Source organism: Dermacentor albipictus, chromosome 4 (genome assembly GCF_038994185.2).
Source record: "Dermacentor albipictus isolate Rhodes 1998 colony chromosome 4, USDA_Dalb.pri_finalv2, whole genome shotgun sequence".
In the NCBI taxonomy this organism is placed as follows: domain Eukaryota; kingdom Metazoa; phylum Arthropoda; class Arachnida; order Ixodida; family Ixodidae; genus Dermacentor; species Dermacentor albipictus.
The window spans coordinates 54795599-54812206 of NC_091824.1; the positions used below are offsets into that span (position 1 = coordinate 54795599).

The 16608-nt window shown below is 46.2% G+C and overlaps 1 protein-coding gene across 4 annotated transcripts in view; it reads right to left on the reverse strand.

Annotated features, from left to right (window-relative positions):
- LOC135909137 (uncharacterized) overlaps positions 1-16608 on the reverse strand; it is a 76481-nt gene that overhangs the window by 3234 nt on the left and 56639 nt on the right. For all 4 annotated transcript variants that reach the window (XM_070536978.1, XM_070536977.1, XM_070536976.1 and 1 more), the window contains 3 exons: positions 15657-15801; positions 8309-8524; positions 2833-2961 (listed from right to left, as the gene is read on the reverse strand). In XM_070536978.1, coding sequence (XP_070393079.1) covers positions 2833-2961; positions 8309-8524; positions 15657-15801 — 490 coding nt within the window. The remainder of the gene's footprint in view (positions 1-2832; positions 2962-8308; positions 8525-15656; positions 15802-16608) is intronic.

Genomic DNA, 16608 nt, shown 5'->3' on the forward strand with positions numbered 1-16608 from the left:
TGCCGGTTCTTGAGCAGTTTTCAAATGAGGGTAGTTTCAAAACGTTAACCGAAGTGACGTTTGATTTGGACAATTTATTGACACATGTCGTGTTAAAGGGACTATTTCTGCAAAGCCACACCGAAAACTGGGCAACAAACATATGACAAATGACATGTGTTGCCAAAGGCCACTTGAGTCCCTAGGGGTAGAGCTTCAGTAGCGGCCTAGAACTCTACCTAGTCGGTCAGAGGAGAGGGTCCAGGCAGAGACGAGGCACCGTGACGAAAAACAACAAGACGTTCAATTACATCGCTACGTGAATAGCGGCGAGCTCGAAAATCTGCTCGCAACAAGAAGCGAAACTGAATGCTCAAGTTGTCGCTTGCAATGAGTGCAGTTTAAATTTTTTTTTTTTTTTTGCAGCTTCCCGGTAACGTTCTCGGCCAGGCAAGGGAGGGAATCGGTACTCTATGCGCTCAGGGCGTGGTCATGTTTTCCAGCCATGTTTGCGTGAGACGGTGCGTGAGGAACAAATATGAAGCGAAGGCTTGGCACCGAGGTACAAACACCCACGAACACGCCGATGCGGTGGGAAAACTTTACTCTCGCTGGTAGCAGTGGTTGTCCGAGTGATAGCTTGAAGAACTTGGCATAGTTTCGGGTGGCGTGACAAGAATGTTCGTCGCCGAGACGAACTTCAATACGCTTAAGCATCTGTCGATATATTCTGTGGAGATACTGGGAAATTGCCTCCGAAGAGTTTGCTAAACTGATCCAGAAGATTTATTTTACCGCTCCTAGCTGACGTCATCCTCATGTAGCTGGAATCAAACAATAGCTCTACGCAGTGCGTAGATAAATTGGCCATTACCGCGGTAGCTTATTTCTTGTCTTGATTGCCAGGAAATAAACATTGGACAATCTATTATTAAGCGTTGATGAAGCCCGTGTTGCAAATACGACCGTCACTACTCGAATGGACGACATAATGGCGGACCGGAGGGAGTCATGTACCATGCATTCTCTCTCGGCCGCAATGAGGGAAGCAACGCGGCGGTATCCATTATTATGGGTTCTGGCTGCGAATGTTTACAAAGTAACATTTACGTTCATCAAAAATTTGGGCAATAAAACCGAGGTGACAGGTGTGATCAATCGTTCGCAACGTCATAACGTTGCGCGAGCATGGACGACAGCTAATATTATCTTTTTGGTAACAGCTGTTTTTATATGCGTTTCGAACTATCATCGTTTTCATACCTGACTGTTCATTTTTGCGGTCCCGGAAGATCACCGATTCATTTTAACGGCTGCTAAGAAGGATAACAGGGAAACTGCAGTGCTTCGGCAGAAATCATCATGGTGACGTGAGTAGAGAGTCGAAATACGCGCGATATCAGCGTGGCCACCTCACAGGCAGCTAGAGTTTGAAGAAATTATTGGAACAAGACGCGGTGCTTAATTTCCCCTTGCCATTACTGCTTTCCGGATGGCCCCGGTCAATTAGTAGTGTGTATCGAGAGCGAACCCTAGCGTAAGCACGAATCACTGCATAAAAAACCTTACTAAAAAACAAGGTAAGAATGAAGAAGGGCTTTTGTGGCTTAGGATATGGGTACGTGCGCTAAGCAATTCAAAGAAACGTTGTCGCCTATGGCTTCGTTCGCGACTTGTTCGTGACGTCACCCGATTATCAGCTGGAACGACCATGACTTCACGTGGCGGGGCGACGCCGTTGACAACTCGTCGCTTAATTTCAGCTGCTGTGAAGAATTTCCAATAAATAGCGGTGTTACCTGCTTTTACTGGCCGTAGTGCATACCGAACAAGCGCCTACTAATACACGTGTCTCTTAGTCTTTTTTTAGGGCAACGACTCGATAACTTATTTTTATCTTTGTTTCTCAACTGTCTTTTTAACAATACATCAGAACCGCATTTTAGTCAGTGCTGCTGGAAAAGAGACAAGTTCTTTGCCTTACTTTTTAATTTCACATTCGGCACATGCTTTGGTAGTCTTGTTTGATGCGACGTATGCCATTGTCGATATAAGGCCTGCCAGAGGTCAACGTGCATCAATAAATTAGCCCAACATTAAAGAAAAACAAACTGATATTTGTGGCTAACCTTGCAGGTCCCTTTTGCTTCATTACTGCTTTTACTTTTCTTTTTCTTTTTTTTACAGTTCTCATGGGGCTGGATTCGCTGCCCGGAGTTGATCATGACCTTATAATTGCGAACTCAGAATTGCTTGTGCCACGTGATATTTTCCATACATATTTCCTTGCTTTTATTTTCTTATAAAGCTTCAGTTCCGAATCTATAGAATTGCCATGTTTTCCTTTTTTTATGATCTGCGTGTTAGTACGCGAGTTCTTTACGATGAAATCGTAGAAACGTGCCCAGCTTACCATTCTAATTTTAAGGACCGAACAGCATTTCACAAGCAGCGGTATTAAAACAGCTTGATCACTCAAATCTCTACACGTGCAAACTGCAGTCATACCAAAAAATTATAAAATGATGTTTGAAGTAAAAAAAACATACTAACGCAATCAATTTAGTAATTGGTTTGCCGAGCTATCCTTAACTGGGAAACGTGGCCCCAGCGTGTCAAAAACGCCTATGTGGCTTTTGTGCTGTTTCCCACGTTTAATTAGGCGTTTCGAGGTAATAAATTCTGAGTGTCTATTATGATACATTAGATACTACAGAGTTTAAGTTAAAGCCAAACACTTTGCTGTCAGTATACGCTATGATGCAGGCGCCTGTATATAAAATCGAATTAAGTGAAAAAATAAAATGGTACGATGCTCGACCATCACCAACTCCGCACTAAATACTTGCTCACTTTCTTACGAAGGGAGGCCTCATTGTCGAAGGTGATCGTGTCTCCTTTCGACTTGTCGTACGTGACCACGCTTTGGTATTGCTCACTGAAGTTCATGTTCTTCTTATACTGTCCGGCTTCTCCGCAAACCTGCAGATGCACATAGAGGAGAACATTGAAACTATCAATTTTATGACGATGCCCATACAATAACCATATCGGAGGAAAGAGAGACACAAAATACAATCAGCCACAGCAAAATAACAATTATAATAAACTAGTAATGAAAAGACATGTTGGCTCAAGAGAGTACTTTTTTCTTGAAAATTTCTTGCCTCTTCTATCTGAATAAGTGCCTAGTCGAAGCTACACTTTAAAAGTTGGAACGAGATGATTCAATTATTGCTTCATTCAGCTGCTTTGTTTTTTAAATCAATTCATCAATACCGGACATCCGAATTATCCCACAATTTGAACGCAAGGATGCAGTTTATGAACGATACACTAAATATGTACACTGTCGTCCTTTATGAAAGGGAACACGCGAGCGCGTGGCCTGCGCTCTGCGGCGGCTGCCCACAGCGCCATCAGCCGACAGCTAAAGAAAGCACGTCCGCTTTTGGCGTCATCTATTGGCAAACAAAATGACCAGTCATGGCCGGTGGACAAGCGCTGCTAGATTATGCTCCCTCACCGCTCGCGCAACGGGAGATGCCTGCAGCGCGTCGTCTGCTGGTAACAAATCGAGCGTGGTGCACGAGCACGATCGAAACGTAGAAGCTCTGTCTCTCGCCTTACGCCTGTTGCGCTTCGCCTAAACTAGAGCTATATAGGTGAGGGCGATGCACTCAGCGGAAGGTTTGGTTGTTCTTTATCTACAACTGAATGATACTCTGTATCATTCAGTGATACACTATCATGCGAGCTCTATGGATTCGTCGTATAACTCGCATTTGCTTAAGCCACAACTGAATACATTTCCAAGAACACAGTTCGCAGCATTATAGTTCTCCAGCGAATAAAGGTGGGAATTTTCATAGAAATATGCTTAGCTTCAGCTCTATTGTCCCTGCATCGAGAATGAAAGTAGAAATGCCAGTTTAGACTCGCTCGAGGATAAATTTCGAACCAACCTTGCGTGGCACTAACCCCCGAATTCGAGCGTTTCCGTGCGCGCGAATCCGTGCGTGCAGTTAAAAAAGACGAGGGTAGCGATTCCCCTCCGCTAAATGGTCAATGTGTGTGCGATAATCGGCAGCAGTCCTTCAAAACCCCTGCATGGTTTTCAGCCGAGTGGCAGCGCTATGACCAGTTCGGTCGGTGGACCAAGTTCGAGTCTATGACCATTTAAGAATGCCGGGGTAAAGATAGCAATGATAATGTACTAGTTCATACGTGTAAATATGGGCTCCAACATACTACGAGAGGGAAAGGTAGGATGCTGAACGCCTTGCGTACTGGCTTGATAAAAAGTGATAGGGGCATGTGTGGTTTATTTCCTTATTTTTGTGGGCCACGAGGCAGGTCATTGCATCAACTACAAGGAGGCCACTAAAAGCAGCAAACATGATCGTTCAGGCCTTCAAGACGGAACGCCGTATGACGGACGCTCAGCACAGGCGCTGACCTCGGGCAACAACTGAATACGAAGACCGTGTGATTGTGGCTGCAGTAGCACTGAAGCCGCAGACAACAGTCCCTGAAGTACTGAAGGAACTTGGCATTAGGGCGTGCGAGACGACTGCGACGCGCCACCTCGACGAAGCTGGTCTCAAAAAGAGGATTGCTTGCAGGAATCCACTGCTTCGAGGCACCAACAAAGCCAAACGCCTGCAGTTTGGGAAGAAGCACGCAGATTGGATTACCCCCGACTGGGAAAGTGTTGTATTCACCGACGAAAGTTCATTCACGACCCGGTGGGACCAGATACGGAGTGTGGCGCCCAGAAATCCGCCGGCAGGTGAAGTTTTATCCTTAACGGTAATTATATCACTGTAAGAAATGCTGAAAAAACTCTACCAGGCGGTTACCCTTCTTTATACATTGTGTGATATTGTAGCCTATCAAGTTCTCTCTGGCGTCTACGCCAGAGAGAACTTGATATTCAAGGCATGGTGTTAGATTACGTTCACCAGCATTAAAGTGTAGTTGTGTTCTCTAATATTACTAATATTATTACCCTCATCAGTATTAGTTCGCATTTAGAGACACTTTAGCACATACTGAAAGTATAGTCACGGAAGAGGAGGCAGTAGGCTGGCAACTGCCACAAACAGAGGCACACCACCAGCCCAATTGCTGTTTCGATATGAGAGAATAGAAAATAGCAAAATAACTGGAAAGAAATAGGAAAGTGAATAAAAACCTAAAACAGTACGAAACGTATACATGAGCAGCCGGCGATAAATGCGCGTGCCATGTAGCACAGCGGAATACCGCATGTTTGGCGTAAAGGAAAGGTATTCGAGATAAGTTGAGTGACTGTTGGTTTGGTGTCAATGCATGATCTAATGATACTTTTCTGCAGTTACAGACCAGAATACCTCCAGAGAGTGGCTGCAAGTGGGCGTTCAGCAGTGTGGGTGTGGGGCCTCGTGACCAAAAAATGGCTTGGTCCACTAGTCCGCATAGAGGACAGATTCACGTTTGCCGCCTACTGCTCAATCCAGGACGACGTGATGGTGCCCTGCTTGCTGAATGGGCCCTTCCCGGAAGGTGATTACATCTTCCAGCAAGACAAGTCGCCCATCCACACATCCGGAAGGGTGACAAGCTTTTTCGAGGATCGTGGAATCGACTCGCTAAGGTGGCCGCCCCAGTCTCCGGACCTTAACATTATTGAGAACGTGCGGCGCCTTTTGAAAACTGCGCTGGCGGCTCGGTCTGCACGGACTATCGGCCAACGAGCTTTGGGGTGTCACAAAGGAGTGGAAGCGGCTGTGAAGCAACAGATCACTAACGGCCGCCTTGTATAACTCGCTACCCTGAAGAATGGCAGCTGTCGTCGCAGCAAATGGGGACGGCACGAGGTACGGAGAAGTGCGTCGACACAACATATTTCAGATTTTTGTTTTGCTTTGGTGCTCAATACAAAAGTAAAATATACGTATATCTTTTATGTCAATAAATGTATTGATATCTGTTTTTGCATTTTGTGCTCGCGTCTTTTACGTTACAGATACAAGATTCATTAAAATATTTACAAACATTTCTAACATTTTTTTTTTTGCTTCAAGTTTCTTACTTAGCATTATACCTTCGCTATCATCACGGTCAGGGTGCTTTGATTGTGCATGGCGTTATAGCATCAAGTGCAGATATACTAAACGACAGAAAACGTTCTCTGCCGACAGGCAAGTACTTTCCGGGTAAGTGGGAATCTGCCTCGAAGGAAAATTTCCGCGACGTTCAGTGATACACTTTCGAAAAAGCAAACCACAACCAAACCTTCCGCTGGTTGCATCGCCCTCACCTATATAGCTCTAGTTTAGGCGAAGCGCAACAGGCGTAAGGCGAGAGACAAAGCTTCTACGTTTCGATCGTGCTCGTGCACCACGCTCGATTTGTTACCAGCAGGCGACGCGCTGCAGGCATCGCCCGTTGCGCGAGCGGTGAGGGAGCATAATCTAGCAGCGCTTGTCCACCGGCCATGACTGGTCATTTTGTTTGCCAATAGATGACGCCAAAAGCGGACGTGCTTTCTTTAGCTGTCGGCTGATGGCGCTGTGGGCAGCCGCCGCAGAGCGCAGGCCACGCGCTCGCGTGTTCCCTTTCATAAAGGACGACAGTGTACATTCTATAGTCATCCCGTTACTGTAGAACTATGGGCAAAAAAAAGACCATTCTGCGGACATAGGTAAGTCAGTTCAGAAAAAAAAAGTGTTCATAGGGATAGGCAGTTTCTCCGTAATGGGTCCAGTAAAGTGCAGCTGTGGAGATGGTTTGATCATGGCAGGTTGGTAACTATATCGTATTAGTCTACTTGCCGGCCGGTCCGTTTTCTTCGGCATAATAAGGAACCAGAATGATTGTCATCACAAATGGCAATACATTTGCTAGACATTTTAGACACTGCGTAAATGGGAACAAACAGAAGATGCATTAGCAAAAAAAATAAAAAACAGACGAAACTATTGTACAAAAAACTGACCGCCCTTCCACTATTGTGAAGAGGGGCGCAAGCCAAACTTAGGGTCCGCGGCTCTTCGCTATCGCAATGGCTCTGCCTCGCGCTCCTTCACGGCGAGAACGGTACGTTGACGACGAGCCATTTCTCGAGCGAGTTCCCGGCCGAACACCTGATGCGCGGCTCGCTCCTGCTGCCGCTCCTTCAACGCAGCCTGCTCTTCGGCAGAACGAAATCAACGCGGCCTCACCATCTGACTGTGGACCTGCACTGGGGGAAAACCGCTGGCGCGAGGCGAGCGAACACGTGATCGCACCCTTTCCCTTCTCTTGAAGGAGGGGACGCCTGTGATTGGCTCACGCCTTGCGCTGCGTCTATTTCTTCATGCACATGAAGCCGCGCTTTAAAAAGCACGTATGATGATCCGACAGTGGCTGTATGCATGGGCTAGCGTGGTGGTCTCCTACACGCAGCCTGGCGAGGAATTTTTATTTATGCTCGACGAGTTTTGCCATGCGGCAATGCCAACACCGAGCCCAACCGAGTGAGGCAATACAAGGCTAGCATGAGAATGAAAAGCCTGGTTTTCATGCATTCGACTGCAGGAAGCGCGCACGTAAGTCATTCTTTCTTTAGGCACACATCGCTAGCAGAAATATATGCAAACGATTTACAACCAACTATCAATCAAACGGAATGACTCACAAACTAGGCGCGGAGTGTATCTGTTCAGTTAACATATATGCTATACTACTTAAGAAAGAGTGGAAGTTTCCTAGGACAAGTTCCAGGCACAGATAGCAACGAAGCTGATGGTTACGTAGTCGACACACGACACACCCATTTTTTAAAGATACATGCGTTATTTATTACAATGCTTTCCACTAATGTTTGTTTCGCAAAATTGGCATGGTATCATCTCCCGCTGTGTTCCCGTCTTGCCTGATTTTATGCGTGCGCTGTTTTCCAACTGTCGAAGATGCTCCAAGTATATACTCTACAGGCAATCTTTGGGGCAGCGTTGCTATTATGGCGCTTTACGAGGCGTTGTGAAAAGCTTTTTCTTAATGATCGCATTGGCTTAACAAATCGCGATTCTGTTACTGTCATGCGCAAGCACATGACACGCGCCTCAGCTTATTATGTTGACAATATCACCCGACACACCGTTCAACATAGTGCCGGCGAATCCGTACGGTCTTGTACGGTCTCGACTGGCACAAGGCTATTCACAAGATGGGCTTGTGCAGCTGAGGCATGCAGTTTGCGAGGAGCAGGGAAACCGAAGCGCTGAAGCAGCATAAGCAAGCGGCTGTCTCCAGGGAAGAGCCAAAGCGCGGGTGACATTTTGAGCGATGTGCGCTTACGTACCCGGACTGCTGGAGCGTCTTGCTCGTATTGCGGATTCTGCTTAGGCCGGCCGCATTGCCGTAGCAGATCGAAGTTCCCGATGCCGACAAACGATGGGTCTTTTTCCGGCTTGGCTATGTAGCGGCGCCCCTTGAGAGTCACCGAGACCTTCACGGGTATTTTACCCGTGAACTTGATTTTCTCCTCGATGCACCGAGCCAGGGCTACACCGTCTTCCTGCGAGCCCAGGTCACACTTTGTGTTCTTGCGGTCTTTCCAATAAAAAAAACGACCTGTAAGTCTATTGAGGCATCAACGAGCTTCATAGCCCGCGACAAACGTTATACGAGGTAGTCTTGTTAAGCATCGAGGTTTTGTGAACTCCTGAATTATTGATGAAAAATTATATGAAAATCCCGGCTTTATTACTCATAGCCCTATCTAGCGAGTACGTCAATTTATATGAATAAATGCAATGTGCAATATGTCAGCTACATCATCATCATCAGCCTAGTTACGCACACTGCAGGGCATAGGCCTCTCCCATACTTCTCCAACTACCCCGGTCATGTACTAATTGTAGCCATGTTGTCCCTGCAAACGTCTTAATGTCATCCGCCCACCTAAGTTTCTGCCGCCCCCTACTATGTTTCCCTTCCCTTGGAATCCAGTCCGTAACCCTTAATGACCATCGGTTATCTTCTCTCCTCATTACATGTCCGCCCCATGCCCATTTCTTCTTCTTCATTTCAACTAAGATGTCATTTACCCGCGTTTGTTGCCTCACCCAATCTGCTCTTTTTTTATCCCTTAACGTTACATTTATCATTCTTCATTCCATAGCTCGTTGCGTCGTCCTCAATTTCAGCAGAACCCTCTTCGTAAGCCTCCAGGTTTCTGCCCCATATGTGAGTATTGGTAACACACAGCTGTTATACACTTTCCTTTTGAGGGATAGTGGCAACCTGCTGTTCATGATTAGAGAATGCCTGCCAAACGCACCCTAGCCCATTCTTATTCTTCTGGTTATTTCAGTCTCATGATCCGGATCCGTGGTCACTACCTGCCCTAAGTAGATGTATTCCCTTACCACTTCCCGTGCCTCGCTACCTATCGTAAACTGCTGTTCTCTTCCGAGACTGTTAAACATTACTTTAGTTTTCTGCAGAATAATTTTCAGACCCACCCTTCTGCTTTGCCTCTCCAGGTCAGTGAGCATGCATTGCAATCGGTTTCCTGAGTTACTAAGCAAGGCAATATCATCAGCGTATCGCAAGTTGCTAAGGTATTCTCCATCAACATTTACCCCAATTCTTCCCACTCCAGGTCTCTGAATACCTCCTGTAAACATGCTGTGAATAGCATTGGCGAGATCGTATCTCCCTGTCTGACGTCTTTGTTTATTGGGATTTTGTTGCTTTCTTTGTGGAGGACTACGGTGGCTGTGGAGCCGCTATAGACATCTTCCAGTATTTTTACATATGCTTCATCTACACCCTGATTCCGTAATGCCTCGATGACCACTGAGGTTTCGACTGAATCAAACGCTTTCTCGTAATCAATGAAAGCTATATATAAGGGTTGGTTATATTCTGCACATTTCTCTATCACTTGATTGATAGTGTGAATATGGTCTGTTGTTGAGTAGCCTTTACGGAATCCTGCCTGGTCCTTTGGTTGGCAGAAGTCTAAGGTGTTACTGATTCTATTTGTTGATTACCTTAGCAAATAATGTGTAGGCAACGGACAGTAAGCTGATCGGTCTATAATTTTTCAAGTCTTTGGCGTCCCCTTTCTTATGGATTAGGATTATGTTAGTGTTCTTCCAAGATTCCGGTACGCTCGAGGTTATGAGGCATTGCGTATACAGGGTGGCCAGTCTCTCTAGAACAATCTGACCACCATCCTTCAACAAATCTGCTGTTACCTGATCTTCCCCAGCTGCCTTCCCCCTTTGCATAGCTCCTAAGGCTTTCTTTACTTCTTCTGGCGTTACCTGTGGGATTTCGAATTCCTCTAGGCTTAGGCTTACATACTTAAGCGTTAATTACACGAAGTTATCACCAAGAAAACGCAGCTTTCCTTAATGCAAAGCAGCGAGAACTATAAAGTGATTTTACTTAGCTCAACTACATCAGCCCACCGGCTCCGCCAAGAGCCACGAGCTTAGACCGAAATACTGTACAGACTTACATTGGCGCCTCCTATACAAAGCGTCCACCTAACTTCCTTGGCTCGGCCGCTACTTCCTTTTTGCTTAATTATTTAGCTAGCTTATGTATGCCTACCCATCACTACCAATCAGCTATTATTACACTATTGTAACGATTACATGTGTTAACTTCTTTATTTTTCTTTTTATTACAACCTTGACGCTGCGACGTAACCATGTTTTTTGTGCGGCTCACACAGTCTCTGACACGCTATGATCCACGGTTAGAGTCACGGTCAGAATTATTTTTTTTCTAACAATACCAATATTCTACTATTACACCAATATAACGACTACACATGTTAACGTGGCCAATTATGTTCTTATTTTTCAGATATAAGGCGTTAAAGGATGGACCGAATTTGCTAGGGTGCTCGCCAAAACATACTTAAGCAGTAAAAACAATACATTTTGTTTACCAGCTATTGGATGCTTGGTTAACTCAACTGACCCTTCGTTAAATATGACCTCGCTATTTCACATCCATTCGACCACGCCGAGATAGTCATGCGCTATCACCAGTGCCGTATCACGTGATTAGCCGAATGCCTCTTCAGGCAGAACATATTTCTGGTAAATATTAATAACAATAGAAAAAATGGCTGTGGCTTAGGTAAGGTTCAGCCCAGGATGCGAAGCATACTAGCCTTTATTTTAGTTGTTGAACCACTGTTTAGCTTGGTGAACTGCTGTTGCTTGGCTATATTTGGTTCGGCTAGACGAAGAAACAACTCATGCGTTACTCTGCTTCGCGTTACTCTGCATTGGACGCGGTGAGTGTCGAGCAACGCAGCGTTCGGCGCTTCAACGAAATGTGCGCCTGAGCAAGCGACGCACGCCTGAGCCTTAGAAACAGCTCGTTTCTAAGGCAACACCGCATTCACTAGATAGAGAGAGAGAGAAGAAACTTTATTATAAAGTGAAAGGATTTATGTGGTTGGGGCCCTCAGTCCAGGGCCCCAATGGCTGTCGCCACCGCTCGTGCTCGTCGTATCAGGGCCAGCCAGACCTGAGGCTCGGAGCGACGGAGGATTGCCTCCCACTGCGCATATGTTGGTTGGGGGGATTGTAGAAGAGGGATATCCTTAGGTGGTTTTTGGCACTCAATCGTGACGTGGAACGTCGTCGGTGGTGCACCGCACCCTGGGCAGGTGGTGGGATATAAGGTTGGGGAGAGTTTGTTGAGAAAGAGGAGGTTCGGATATGAGTTGGTTTGAAGCCGTCTCAGTGATACGGCTTCATCCCGGGAGAAGGATTTGGGAGGAGGGTGATATTGCAAGCGCCCTAGTCTGTAAAAGTCTAGAGTGTCCCGGTATGTGTTGGGCAAATTCTGGGAGGCTTGATATGGGTTGCTCGCCTCACTGCCAGGTGCCCGGCAGGTTAGCTCTCGGGCAGCCGCATGAGCGCGGTCATTACCCGACAGTAAGGCATGAGCAGGTGTCCAAATCAGCCTGATGCGTGGTACTGAGGGATGTGGAATGGCGGGGAGCTTACGGGTGCTGGTGAGAGCGCGATTGGCTTCCTGAGGAATATGACCCCTGAGGTAGGCTCGACATGCGTCTTGTGAGTCTGTAATGATGATGTGGTCGTGGTTTGGGGATCTTTCCATGTGACCGACGATGTGGTTGAAAGCGAGTGCTATGGCCAACGTTTCCCCTGTGAGCGTAGCTTTGGTTTGGACGCTACACGAGGTGACGATATTACCTTGATCGTCCGCCACCACCGACACTTGTCTTTCTTTGTTTCTGGTCGCAAGAGCATAGTGGGCAGCGTCGGTATAATAGACGGTGCCCTCCGGCTGGGCGTTGAGGAGTTTCCGAAGGTATCTAACACGTGCATCCCGGCGACCATTATGATGCATTCACTAGAGGCGCTTTTGTACCGCTTTGAAGCATCGTACTTGTGGCTCAGTGGTAGCGTCTCCGTCTCACACTCCGGAGACCCTGGTTCGATTCCCACCCAGCCCATCTTGCAAGAGTTGAGCCAAAGCCACTTCTCCTCTGTCATGACGTCACGGTGTCACGTGGTATTCAAGGCGACACCGCCGCGCCTGAGGAGCTGGGTTGAGCTCTCGTAATATGCTTCGCATAAAAGTATGAGTCGGACGTCCGATTGTTGTGCGCCGGTTTCGACTCTGAGAAGCTCGTCCGTTGTCACCAACACTAAATAGCTGTGAAAAAAAATGACACTGACAAAAGCCGGAGTCGGCCATGTAGGCAAACCAGTAGCTCTGTTAACTTACGCTCCTCGCACACGTACGATTTCAAAAACCATTCAAATCAAAGATCATTGGAATGTACAAACATGGTTTAGTGAGAACGTGTGGTTGTACGCTAGTGGAGCCAGTGGCAATAAATGGTTCTTAGAATCAGTTTGTTTTTGCAAAGCTTGCACGTTATTCGATCTTGGCTTTGAGCGCGGGAGTTGGCCGACGTTGAGGAGTACGTTAAGAACTGAAGGTTTATTTGCATTATTTACAGTAATAACACAAAGTAATGAACGGTCATTAAGTCATTGACGGCTGGCAGCAAATCTGACGCTGCGGCCCATGGCACGTAGAATGAACGAATGAATAAAGGAAGGAATGAATGAATGTCTCCTTTTCTTGTCTGTCGCTTTTAACCCCTTCGGTCTGTCGGGTTCACGTAATTTTCGGCAAATCGAGTCAGCTCAGGTGTCGTCATTTTCCTCCAATGGCAGGCGCCCGTGCAAGTGCCGTCACATTCGGCCCGGGTCGCTCCAAGGGCTCCACTGTCCGATGGGTGACTTGCCACCGGCATTGCCTTCTGGCCTTCAAGCGCTCAGCTGGAGGAGACTGGCTGTTCTCGAACGACCTTTCAGAGCTGCAAAACAGCTTTGCTTGAGACTAAGATCAACTACCTGGAACCGTGCAAGGCTCCCGTTGCACTTTCGGGAAGAGTCAACCAGGAGGGGGGAGGGGGAGAGACAATAGCTCGACGTGCGGCGCATGAGGTGGGAGTCGCCAACCTGTCTCACGGGTCCGGCAACGTGGTGGACGCGCCCCTGCACACCATAATTGGAATGCCACGGCGATTGGATGTGGTTGGGGAGCTTGAGTTATGCCAGGAAAAGTGTCTGCATCCAACGGTATGTAGTGGGTATTAGTCAAGCTGTCACAGTGGAGCAGTACCTGCCTTGCTTGCTTTAATTGTTGGGGTTTCCAAGCTTCACTTTGGTTTAGCACGACCAGTCTGGTGAATAACTTAAAATGACATCAGTCATTCTGAGACACCGATCTTGGATTAAGACTGGGTTGGTTGGTGTTTCATGTTACAGCAAATCAAACTGGACACCAGGACAAACTCATGAAAAGGACGTTTGTCTTAGTCTTTTATTGTTTGTCCTGGGGGGCGCTGTTTCTTGTGGCACCAGAGCTCTATTTTCCCGAAATCAAACTGCCGTTTTGGTCGAAGTACACTACAGCCACAGTGGTCAACCCCGAAGCGAACCCACGCATATGAAATCACAGTTACTTTTTTTGTTTTTCTGAAAGAAAAACGATGAAATGTAGTCTCAGAGAGCATGCTGGTTCATAAGAAAGACGAGAGGCCATCTCGGAGGGGTAAGCTCCACCTTTCAGATTGAAGGGTGAGCCGGGAAGGAAAAGGGATGTCTACAAGGACGACGTTGGTTGGGTTGAACAAGATAATACGAAGAGGGAAGGGCGAACAATTTCCAACGTCTAAAAAACTGCGTGGATATTTGCTTAAATGAGTTTAAGAAAGGTAATATTGAAGGCCTTAACGGTCCGAAGCACCTGGCTGCATAGAAGCAGTTACGGGGACACCCGTAATAATTTTGACCATCGGTAGTTCTTTGACGTGAACCCGAAGCTCGGTGCTCGAGAGCTTTTACATCCGGCAATCCGGTTCTTAATTAATCGTAATATTGTCGCACCGGTGAAGTCTTTTAGCCACAAATATTTCTTCATGTAAATATGAATGTTATTCGAAAACTTGTAAGACAGTAAACCTTTATAAAAATTATTCTAGTTGTAAGCTAGGGATACGCGTGATGAACCATACAAATCATTGTCTCTAATCAGATAATACGCATTGTAAGCACTGCACCCTGAGTAGGATTTTTTCATCGGCATCAATCTCGACACACTCATACTCGGCTGCACGAGACGACCCACTGGAATTTTCTACCTAACAAATCGTGCCCTTTACACAAGTGTCAAGGAAAGCGTCATCGGATATCGTTGTTTTCTGTTTTCTGTTCTAAATAGTTAGTAACGGTGAAAAATAGTAAAATTACATTGGCCAGCTCAGAACTTAGCACCGCATAACATAGCATAATCAGAATGCGACTGTGACGTCTTCATAGCTATGCGCGCTTGTGTCACTGTCTACGTCGAACACCCTCATTTATGAAAGTGACCTCGCATCTTTCATGATTATGTGCACAATGTGACACACTCCCGTGTGATCAACACGTCTCGATCTTTCTGTTAGATACTGCCAATGTTGGTGAAGTCTGCCTATACTGTTGTAAATAAATGCGCAACCGATCTTGTGATCGAATAAATGTCGTCTAACACAGCAGCCCAATTTTATCATACTTTGGACGTGACGACATACATGCTTCTGTAGTGCCAAAGTAGCTTTTTGAAACGCGTGACACCTGCGTCACGTGCAAGTTCATCGTATTCTTATGTCGTGGCAGCTGGCGCTTTGAGATGCTGTGTGACAATGCACTGGCTTCAGGCAGCCTATATATTTGTAAAAGAAACGTAATACCTACAGAGGACGTGTAGCCTGCCTATAATGCTATTGCATTAAAAGAGTATCGCATCCCTTAAGTGCTGCCACTTGCTACAACGTGAGAGAATCTGGAGAACAAAATTTGCGCTTTGTTGCGGCCCATTTCCTACTCTTTCGTTTTTCCCTGACGAGCGTCTATTCGGAGCAAACATTGATTTGATATTTTTCAAGTGTTTTATACCTACTTATCACTATGCAACCCTGGCTTCCACTTTAGGTCCCAAAAGAAGACACCACCCTCGGGCAGATTTGGTGTTGTATACCCATTGGAAGGAACACATTGTAAATATACGCTCCTGTATCCACCGCACTATAAGAGTTAACTCTCCATAAAACAATCAGAGCAAAGGCGCCGGGAAGCGGTACTCACGAATAAGTGGCCGTAGCCGAAACTTTTCAGCACCTGTGGCTCAACGCCGTACAGATTTGGCGGAAGGATGCGGCACCCGTGAACGTGCCGATCGTAGTAGGAGATGTGGCCCAAGATTACTATTGCCGATGGTTTGAACTCTTGCCTGCACAGCCGTAGAGACGGCGCATCGATGAGCATTACCCCACGTTATCCCACACCGGACTGTGGAGGCACACATTGAGGTACGCTTTTTATCACGCTACTCTGTTTATGTGCGCCAGTATAGTTGAACTATATCTCTTTAATGGACGAGAGTTGCCTACAGTCAAAAAATGAAAAACGTTTTTTTTTCTGGTGTTTTGGTAATGAGTAGGAAGTTTCTGGCTAAATTTTTCATCCGACACTGAATGGCATGCAGCAAGCGCCATTTGTTGGGCTGGCGTACAAACAGAGGGCCATGAAAAAGCTTGGCATGCTAATCGCATTGCCTTGAAACTTCAGTTGGAGAAGACACATATGCCAGATATCCGGCTACAACGGTAACGCACCGGTAACGTAAAGCAAACGCAATGCACACCCATGGCTACTTATGACGGCAACAGTCTTGTACAAGTTCCAAAGGAAGCCATGGAGGGCTTGGTGGGAAAACTCACTTCCAATGTTCTGATGGTGTTACTCCCCAATTGCTGAACAACATTCTACAAAATATTTTCTTTTTTCATTGAATGTGCATACTATCGGTACAGTTTGCAGATTTACATAAAAAATGATATACCCGGTAGCTCTTGCTTTATACCCTGTTCCTTATTCCTTCGAAAACATTTATAATAAGCTACCAAAGTTACTCGAATAACGTAATTGCAGACTGTGTGCCCAGGCAGACATCATTGGCAAGAAATATTCACGCAATGAATTCGATAAATAAACAAATTACTATAATTAATTTAGTTTGAAGCCAAACGCTTAGGCT